General features: G+C 44.5%; 1 protein-coding gene across 1 annotated transcript; it reads left to right on the plus strand.

Moving 5' to 3' along the window:
• Nucleotides 1-617: 617 nt before the first annotated feature.
• Nucleotides 618-9523, plus strand: LOC310867707 (scavenger receptor cysteine-rich type 1 protein M130-like; the record flags this gene model as incomplete). Its single annotated transcript, XM_083777825.1, has 11 exons — nucleotides 618-705; nucleotides 1846-1878; nucleotides 1981-2199; nucleotides 3317-3607; nucleotides 5118-5325; nucleotides 5677-5711; nucleotides 5874-6173; nucleotides 6930-7169; nucleotides 8254-8541; nucleotides 8991-9299; nucleotides 9501-9523. The coding sequence occupies 11 exons, from the start codon at nucleotides 618-620 to the stop codon at nucleotides 9521-9523; spliced, it is 2034 nt and encodes a 677-aa protein (XP_083633951.1).
• Nucleotides 9524-10499: the final 976 nt, after the last annotated feature.

Below are 10499 nucleotides of genomic sequence, written 5' to 3' on the forward strand. Positions count from 1 at the left end.
CTGAACGAATATATATTCAAAGATTTGCGCCACATTTTCACGACATTTCAAAATGAGCAGATCTACAAGCTCGTATAGCCCAGCATTCGGTGCCGCGCTATGAGCTTGTAGATGTGCTATTTTTCAATAGCTAAAGTATAACATAATGCTTGAAATACCAAAAGGGGTTCCCGTCCTGAATGGGTTTAAGGCCACATTTCGGTCAAGTCCATGCACAGTGCACACACACATTTAGAACTGATGGCTTCCCCTGTTGGGCAATTACAAAATAACTTTACACACAGTGTTATGAAACATGTCCTGTGAGTTGTAATGTTTGGACTAAACAATTCATTATAGTCAGTGCATTTGTAGAAAAAAGCGGAGATTAGTTAAAAAAGGCGGAAAACTTTATTAAACCGACATGCTTCGACCTATACCGGTCTTGTCGGTTTCATACATGTGTTATCCCGATTGATCCAGGAGCACCTTTTTACTATTTTTATATTTTGTATACCTGCACACCTCCTGAGCACCGGGTTGCTTCCTTGCCTCTGCATAGTCAAATTTGTATTTCCATTTGTAGCAACCCTTGGTGGCCGATTAGAATACATCTTTCAGGGTATTTTTAGGTACTTATGTCATCCTGCGAGTTTAGTGATGATTGGTCCAACAACAGTGGTAACCTAGCACAGCAGCTGGCCTCATGCCATCACGATTTATCTGGTAAGACATCAGTTTATGTAGGATACTTCTGTCTGAAAGCCAGGTGATAATAAATGTCCTTTAACGACACACAGCAGAGATTTTTCTTACTCACTGTAGCCTATACAGTTTGATGGTGGCCGTTTGAAGTTTTGAACTATATGCTATACATGCTAGGAAGTAATACGATACCGTAATGTACCGTGAACAATCCTCAAATATGAAGTGCGGCAGGAGCAATGTACCCCTCACTTTGTTCCTGACGCACTTCATATTTGAGGACTGTTCACGGTAGTGAAACAAAATGTGTCGTCCGTCCACTATGCCATTTGAAACGTAGTTAAAATAGCTATATTCCAGGAACAGGCACGAAGCAGATATCCACCAATACAAATATACACATAGTTTGGGGAGTGGGACAACGTCGCTGCACAACACATGTAGTGTCGCTCTCTAGCTGATTGAAACACATTTTAGTGGTGGGCCAGCAAGGCCTTCTCTGCTGGCCCTGCACTTTCCTGATGCAGAAATTTATATTTTATAATAAGTTTTTATTTTTAACAAATATTATATATTGTATTTATTTCGCTGCCGCTGCACTATTTCTCACTCAGACAGGCTGGATGCTCTGCTTCCATTCTGTGCAGGTACAACAGCGCTTGGTAACCTTTAAACCAATGGGATTATTTCCTTTTGTTGTCTCCGGGTAAGGCCTTCATAAACTCCACTGAATCCCCTTGCTGTTGAAATGAATGGGAGCAATATAGAGATTGACAGGTTCCTTAGCCAATCGGATTTCAAGTTTTCCCTGCTGGGCGTCTTCTTTCAAGTGGCCAGCTAGCTGGCCTTTGGTGACGTTAACGTCTTGCGTGGATCCCATCGCTGGGGGAATATATTGTCCAATGAGAAAAGAGAACTGGGTGTTTGAAACTTTCTTTCTCTCCCATCTGATTCTGATACTCATTGGTGGGCATTGACTGTGTGGGTAGTTGTCATGATCCAAGGAATCCAGGGAATGTCAGTGATTGTACGACCTTTGATTCAAGAGTTACGGGTCGAAATGTAACGCCCGACCTGGTGGAGACAATGTATTAGAGTAATAGAGACAATCCACGTTCTCTGTTGTGAAGCTAATTGATTGTGTTATTTGTTTCCCTTCAGCTCTCCAGGCTGAACAAACACACAACACAACAGGTAAACAAAGATTACAAATCATCATAGATTATAGATAGACCAAGAGCTTCTTCTAATTAAATCTCTCTCTCTCTCTCTCTCTCTCTCTCTCTCTCTCTCCAGAGTCTGTGAGGTTGGTGAATGGGACCAGTGTGTGTTCAGGCAGAGTCGAGGTGAAGTCTAACCAGTCGTGGGTCTCAGTGTGTGAAGATGACTTTGACCAGCAGGATGCAGAGGTGCTCTGTAGGGAGCTTGGCTGCGGGGCTCCTTCAGTCCTCCAGGGGGCGCTCTATGGAGAAGTTAACGCTTCAATGTGGACCAAAGAGTTCCAGTGTGACGGCAGTGAGTCTGTTCTCCTGGACTGTAGAACCTCAGACTCGACTAGAAACACCTGCTCACCTGACAAGACTGTTGGACTCACCTGCTTAGGTAATTATTATTACAACTCCATGTTAATGTTTACAACTCCATGTCAATGTTTACAACTCCATATTAATGTTTCACGTGCACATTGTGTTTAGTGTGATAACGCGTGTTGCTCGTGCACATTGTCACAGTAGGCTACATGGATGTGATTTGTGAAGGTTAGGAGGAGGAGCGAGCCGTAACAATTTGTCCCCTACGCACAGACAGAAGAGAAACAAGGGTTTATGCACAGATGAGAGAGAGGGAGAGTTTTCCACGTTCATAAATAAATAGTTTAAAGCGTTCCTCATGCAGTTATATTGGCCTTTTTGTGACTGTTATTATGGTTAAATCAATTTATTTCATGTCATGACATATTGGGCTTGACAAAACAAGATACATATTTTACTATAATATAACACAAATGAGAAAAAATCACACCCGTGTGAACTGAGTGGTGCAACTTCCCAACTCCCCCCCCCCCCCCTCCCCCTCTCTCATTAGCAGGCAACTGCAGCACTCTCTCTCTGTTTCTGGCACAACAGCGCCCCTACTGGTACTCATTCTCGTGCTCATTAACGTCACAGACACACATAGTTAGGCGGACACGGACATTGCTGGTTGTAGGAGTAAGTAAGTAGCCTTGCCGAGCCATGAGGCCCATAGGGGGCAGGAGCCTATCTCCTGTTTCTGTAGCGTGAGGCAGCTTGATGTACAAGTACACCCCCTGGACATGACGCTAGTATGTCACAGGGACTTACCCCCCAATCCAACCCTTGATGCTGAGTGCCAAGCAGGGAGGCACTGGGTCCCATTTTTAGAGTCTTTGGTATGACCCGGCCAGGGATTGAACCCCGACCTCCCAGTCACAGGGCGGACACTCTAACCACAAGGCCACTGAGTTGGTGGTTGTAGGAGTGGCACCACTCAAAAAGTATCAACTTAAATATATTGAAGATATTCAAAAAGACACTGACTCTCTGAGATAACGACACTTTTAGTTTTTGATGAAATAAAACGTTGTTGTAATACTTACTCCCTTGTCTCTGTACAGAGCCTGTCAGGCTGGTGGGAGGAAGCAGTAAGTGTACTGGTCGACTGGAGACGCAACACCAGGGAGACTGGAAACCTGTGGATGGTCGGTCTGACTGGACCCTGCAGTCATCCTCTGTAGTGTGTAGGCAGATGGAGTGTGGCTCTGCTGTTTCAACACGATGGAGTTCTGCTTCAACACAACCGGTATGGAAGATGACAGTGTCCTGTGATGGATCTGAATCTTCACTGAGGGAGTGTGGAACAAAGACGTCTGATACTTCCTATAGGATCCTGGAGGTATTCTGTTCAGGTAACACTAACAATCACTTCAGCAATGACTGTAATCTGTACAGTTCATTTAATTGGTCTGTCTGTCTGTCTGTCTGTCTGTCTGTCTGTCTGTCTGTCTGTCTGTCTGTCTGTCTGTCTGTCTGTCTGTCTGTCTGTCTGTCTGTCTGTGTCTTTGTCTTTGTTGAAACTCTTGTCCGTGTCTGTTATGCACAGTGGTGGACAGTAGCAAAGTATGTTTACTTGTATTGAGTACTATTACTTAAGTACTTCTATTTTTGTATACTTTTACTCCACTACATTTCAAAGACATCTCTAGGAAGGGAAAAGTTTAACCACTTAAAATGCACTTTCAAATACAGTGAAAATAGCAGATCTACAAGTTCACAACATGTTCCGATGTGACACATTGTGAGCTTGTAGATCTGCTACCTTCACTATCCTATCCTACTATAATAAGGAAACCGGTCAGTGAGGCAGTCACTCCTGTCTGTTCTGGATGGTTCTCCTCAGTGGCTTGAGCAATTGCTCTGCACACGGGCATTGACCATTAGCATATACACACAACCACAACGCCTGTTTTTAACATTTAAGTTGTTTATTAGCGTTTCTGTGTAAACACCAGAGATTCGGATCGTAGATGCTGGCCAGACACTGGCACACAGTGAACACCACAACACACACACACACACACACACACACACACACACACACACATGCTGCAAACTTATAAAGGGCTTTAATTTACGGCCCGAGTCCAACATATGTTTCATGAGCGGGAGGGCGCTTTGGGATATCATCCTCATAGCACTAGCACGTAACTTAACACAGCACGCCGGTCAGTTGACTTAACTCACAAAAACACATTTATCATCCTGTTTAACCTTCAAATTAAAATCATCTGACAATGCAAACAACGACACGTGCGTACTGCATGTATGCACGTTCTGGCGCGTGGCTATATGGAAAGCTCACTCCTCCGTTCTTCACTTGACGTGTAGATTTATGAACGAACTTGACCACTGAATGTACCGCTATGGTTGACGGCTGCTGTCTTGTGTTAAAAGCATTTTAACACAGTTTGAGTGACTGGCTGTAGGCTATTTACTGTATGTAATCACGGGTAACAGGGCTTACAACGGGTCCCTAATTTGACGGGTGGGGCGGGTCTGGTTTGTATTCTGATATAATCGCTGGTGACTGGACGGTCTATGGACCGTGCAGGGCACGGGTTGTCAAAATTGGAGCCCATTCACTGGGGGTCTGCGACAACCTGCCTCACAAAAGCGATATTTATTTCATCTTAGACTGTGCCCATCGAAAGCTGATTTCCCACTGCATGGCTACTGCTTTGCCTAGCTGATAACAGATCAATAGCCTCCTGTAACAATGGCATACTTCGTTCACGCCTTCATTCTATTCAAATGATTCTCATTAATGTTCTTGATTAAAATGATCTCTCTCTCTCTCTCTCTCTCTCTGTCTCTCTCCAGAGTCTTTGAGGTTGGTGAATGGGACCAGTGTGTGTTCAGGCAGAGTCGAGATGAAGTCTAACCAGTCGTGGGTCTCAGTGTGTGAAGATGACTTTGACCAGCAGGATGCAGAGGTGGTCTGCAGGGAGCTTGATTGCGGGCCTCCTTCAGTCCTCCAGGGGGCGCTCTATGGAGAAGTGAACGCTTCGATGTGGACCAAAGAGTTCCAGTGTGAAGGCAACGAGTCTGTTCTCCTGGACTGTAGAAGGTCAGACTCGACTAGAAACACCACCTGCTCACCTGACAAGACTGTTGGACTCACCTGCTCAGGTAATAATAAAAATCCCACCTGTGTGTAAGTGAGGGGCGCTCTTATCATCATACATCATCACATTTGTCCTCAATGTTTGTGTTTACAAACTTTTGTCCTCAATGTTTGGGTTTACACACTTTTGTCTCCAATGTTTGTGTAAACAATGAAAGCTGGACATAGCTGGACAAAAATAGGACAAAGGTTACATGCTTTACAAACCAAAATCTTATTTGAATAATCACACCCATGTGAAGTGAGGGGCACATCAGCATGACGTAAAATTAGACACATTGTCTATTTGCTCAGACACTATGAAACGACTATGGACACAGACTCTGGACGTGGGAGGGGCTAGAATCAGTTCAAACAGAAAACAAACACAAGGATGTGTTTTCGATAGCCTGACATAACAATCTACACGCTTTGTTAGGATTTTTTTGTAAGGAAAAGTAATAGTACTTTGTTTAACTGTACTTACGGTATTCTCACTTGTCTCTGTACAGGGCCTGATGATGTTAGGTTGGTGGGAGGAAGCAGTAACTGTACTGGTGGACTGGAGATCAAACACCAGAGAGAATGGAGACGAGGGGTTGGTCAGAAGTCTGTCTTGAACCTGAAGGCAGCATCTGTAGTGTGTCGGCAGATAGACTGTGGCTCTGCTCTGTCGACACAAAGTAGTTCTGCTGGTCGTACTAATGTATGGTCGATTATATCTTCCTGTGATGGTACTGAGTCTTCACTGAGGGAGTGTGGAGCAATGAGGTCTTACAGCTCCTCTGACAGTCTGGAGGTGATCTGTTCAGGTAACACAAACAATACTTCAACAATAACAGTAATCTGTACAGTCTGCTATTAAATTGATCTGGCTTGTCTGTCTGTCTGTCTGTCCCCATACGTCTGTCCATCCGTTGATTCATGTCTATCTGTGTGCGTGTGTGTGTGTGTGTGTGTGTGTGTGTGTTATGTATTTGCTGTATTACCGTGTTGTTCTTGCTTACTGTAAATCGCTCTGGATTAATTTAACCCAATTAGACCTGAGGACTATTTTACAAATGAAAAACCTACGTTTCTATGTCAGTGGTTCTCAAACTATTTAATGTCAAGGACCCCCAGAATTATATGTATGTGGCTGGCATATCTGAAAATATGTTGTTCCAGGGACCCCCAGAAGCGAACATATGAAATAAAAACGTTTGCTCTGAAATAATTTAAATCCAAAGATTTGCACACGTTTTCACAATTAAAAAAAAAGCAGATCTACAAGCTAGTGCTGCGCTTTTCAATAACTAAAGTATAACACAATGCTTAAAACACCAAACGGGTTCCCGTCCTGAATGGGTCAAGAGCGTCTGCTAAATGCCTAAATTTTAAATTGTGTGTATGTATGTGTGTGTGTGTGTGTGTGTGTGTGTGTGTGTGTGTGTGTGTGTGTGTGTGTGTGTGTGTGTGTGTGTGTGTGTGTGTGTGTGTGTGTGTGTGTGTCCTCATGTTTTCCTCTGTTGTAGCCTTCCTTTAATGAATGAAAATGTTGAACACACTTTGTCTCTCTCTCTCTCCAGAGTCAGTGAGATTGGTGAATGGGACCAGTGTGTGTTCAGGCAGAGTCGAGGTGAAGTCTAACCAGTCGTGGGTCTCAGTGTGTGAAGATGACTTTGACCAGCAGGATGCAGAGGTGGTCTGTAGGGAGCTTGGCTGTGGGCCTCCTTCAGTCCTCCAGGGGGCGCTCTATGGGGAAGTGAACGCTTCAATGGGGACCACAGAGTTCCAGTGTGAAGGCAACGAATCTGCTCTCCTAGACTGTAGGTCAGATTCAACTAGAAACACCACCTGCTCACCTGACAAGACTGTTGGACTCACCTGCTCAGGTAATCAGGGACGTGCAGAGGGACCAGGAGAGCCAGGGCTGTGGCCTGATTCTTTTCTGTTTTACTACCCAGATTTAGAGGAATTTCTCATTTTAAATGAACACTAGGATCTAGAACAAATTGTAACCAGTGCAATGATGCAGTAAAGCCAATATATACTCAAACAAAAATAATACTTAAATACATTAATGAAACGAACAACATAAAATAGAATAGAACAGATACCTATATCAGCTGAATCTCATCACGATTGCAAATGCTTTCCCCACACTGAAAGTACAAAAACTATCATTTCATTGGCATGACCACGATGGGCCGCAGAGACATGAAGCAGGGGCCGCATGCGGCCCGCGGCCCGCGGGTTGAGTAACGCTGGTGTACAGTATGTGTTAAAATGTGGACACACCCACCTGACCCATCTCCTCTGCCTCCTCCTCCTATGACAGCAGCGTCTCATTTCAATAACTTTAATTAGCATTCTTTTCAACATGCGTGTGATTTGCTTTAAATGGTAAATGGTGCTTTTATCCAGAGTGCTTTACATAGATTGTGCATTACATTCACCCATTCACACACACATTCACACACCGATGGCAGAGTTAAGGTCCCCACACACCGAGCGCGTTTTTCGGATTTTTAGCTGCGTTTCTATCGATTTTCCGAAAAACGCGGCCGGTGTGCAACCACCTTTAGTCTAACCTACTTAGAACCTACACTAACTCTGGGGGAACCCAGCATCGAACCGGCTACTCTACCGGCCACTCTATCCCCTGATCCACTGCCCCTTTACTTACTCTGATTTAGGTTGACAGATATTTTTGGAACGTACCGGTGGTGCTTTCTGTGTCCCCTGCAGGACAGACTGTGTGTAAGACTCGGCCACAGTTTTCACAAACTTATCCGGTATCCTATATGATCCGACTCCGAGTATGTGTAGCATCTTTTGTGTCCATTACTTAAAATGAAAGTAATGCATTTTCTAATTTTGTTTTTACTGCTTACTTTCGTCTCTGTACAGATGTCAGGTTGGTGGAAGGAACCAGTAACTGTGCTGGAAAACTTGAGATGAAACTCCATGATGAGTGGAGACCAGTGGATGATTCTGACTGGACCCTGCAGTCATCATCTGTAGTGTGCAGACAGCTACGCTGTGGTTCTGCTGTTTCATCACTAAGACTGGTTGGTTCTACAAATCAACCTGTATGGTGGATAACATCTCCCTGTGTTGGCTCTGAGTCTTCACTGAAGGACTGTGGAACAAATGCGTCTTATACTTCAGCCCACAGACTGGAGGTGATCTGTTCAGGTAACACCTGTTCAGGTGTCTGTCTGTCTGTCTGTCTGTCTGTCTGTCTGTCTGTCTGTCTGTCTGTCTGTCTGTCTGTCTGTCTGTCACACAGAACACACACCTCCCTTGCCACTGAGGGCTACACATTCTTTACTTGTATTAACCTAAAGTACGAAATAAAGTACCACCAACAAAATGCTCACATATTAATAGGTTACCGAGTCCTGACCGTCCATTACAGAGACATGTTAGGAATTATGAATACACAAAAAGTTAGTTATTACATTTAGACAACTCCTTATTTGTGCGCAGTGATGTTGGAAAATGTATTCTTGAATGATCTCAACTAAGATCCCCACTCTTAAAAAATGGCATTTCAGAGATGAGCGGAGCAGTCCTGGAAAAGTGTAATGTTCTATGATTAAAATGATCTCTCTCTCTCTCTCTCTCTCTCTCTCTCTCTCCAGAGTCAGTGAGATTGGTGAATGGGACCAGTGTGTGTTCAGGCAGAGTCGAGGTGAAGTCTAACCAGTCGTGGGTCTCAGTGTGTGAAGATGACTTTGACCAGCAGGATGCAGAGGTGGTCTGTAGGGAGCTTGGCTGCGGGGCTCCTTCAGTCCTCCAGGGGGCGCTCTATGGGGAAGTGAACGCTTCGATGTGGACCAAAGAGTTCCAGTGTGAAGGCAACGAATCTGCTCTCCTGGACTGTAAAACCTCAGATTCAACTAGAAACACGACCTGCTCACCTGACAAGACTGTTGGACTCGCCTGCTCAGGTAATAATAATCTAGAAAAGAACATAATAATTTCACATAATGTGACTGGTTTGTGGTCACCTGCAGCCTGGCATCATTCACTTCCCTGTGCAGTGAGTGGAATGTACTCTAGCTGCAGACACTGTCATGTCTGTGATTACTTTGATTCTGATGGGATGAGAAATCACATCCAATATAAGCATATGGTTGTGAATCACCAAGGTGGTAAAACTGGAGCTATTTAGGCTATTACCTTGTACTTCCTGCTGCCACCGTAGTCCAATTGAATTGTGGAATTGGTCGAATTGAAGAAGTAATCCAGCACCGCACCACAAAGCACAAGGCACCACAAATATGTTATGCTTAGGGCACCCAAATGGCCAGCAGCGGCCCTGATTACCTCTATAGTAATGTCATCAAGGGAGACTTGTCCAATATTTCACATGTCATCCTGATTGGCTAAGATTGACCTCTACTATAGACCGATTCACAGAGGGGTGCCCTGGGCGCGGCCATTACTGAGGGGTAATCCATGGAGCAGGTGCTCCGTAGGCCAGGTGTAGCTAATCAGTGCTGCAGTACTCAATGGTACACCCTCAGTAATGGCCGCACCCAGGAAACCCTCTGTGAATCGGTCTATATTGTCGGTGGAGTCCTGTGCTCATGCAGAGGAGCACATATTTCTAGTTTAAAACATGAAAATGACATTGCTAGCCTGAGATAAAACAGTAAAATACCAACTATACTTGTAATTCACATTCCTATTTAACAATGAAAGTAATAGTAGTTCTTTTTCTTTTTTGCCACTGTACAGAGCCTGGTGACGTCATGTTGGAGGGAGGAACCAGTAACTGTTCTGGTATCCTGGAGCTGAAACACCAGGAAGAGTGGAGACCAGCGGGTTCTATTTATGACTGGAACCTGAAGTCATCATCTGTAGTGTGTAGACAGCTGAACTGCGGCTCTGCTGTTTCAACACAAAGGAGGTCTGATGCAACCGTTGAACCTGTGTGGAAGATTCCATGTGTTGGATCTCAATCTTCACTGAGGGAGTGTGGAGCAAAGGAGTCTCGTAATTCCACTGAGAGACTGGAGGTGTTCTGTTCGGGTAAAACACATAAACAGTGACCTCCACTATTACAATAATGTGCACTCCACTTCACCTACACAACTCCACTGCGTGTGTGCGTGCATGCGCGTGCGTGTTGAAACATGTTGCAA

The sequence above is a fragment of the Protomyctophum parallelum genome, assembly GCF_964188405.1.
Source record: "Protomyctophum parallelum genome assembly, chromosome: 12".
Lineage (NCBI taxonomy): Eukaryota > Metazoa > Chordata > Actinopteri > Myctophiformes > Myctophidae > Protomyctophum > Protomyctophum parallelum.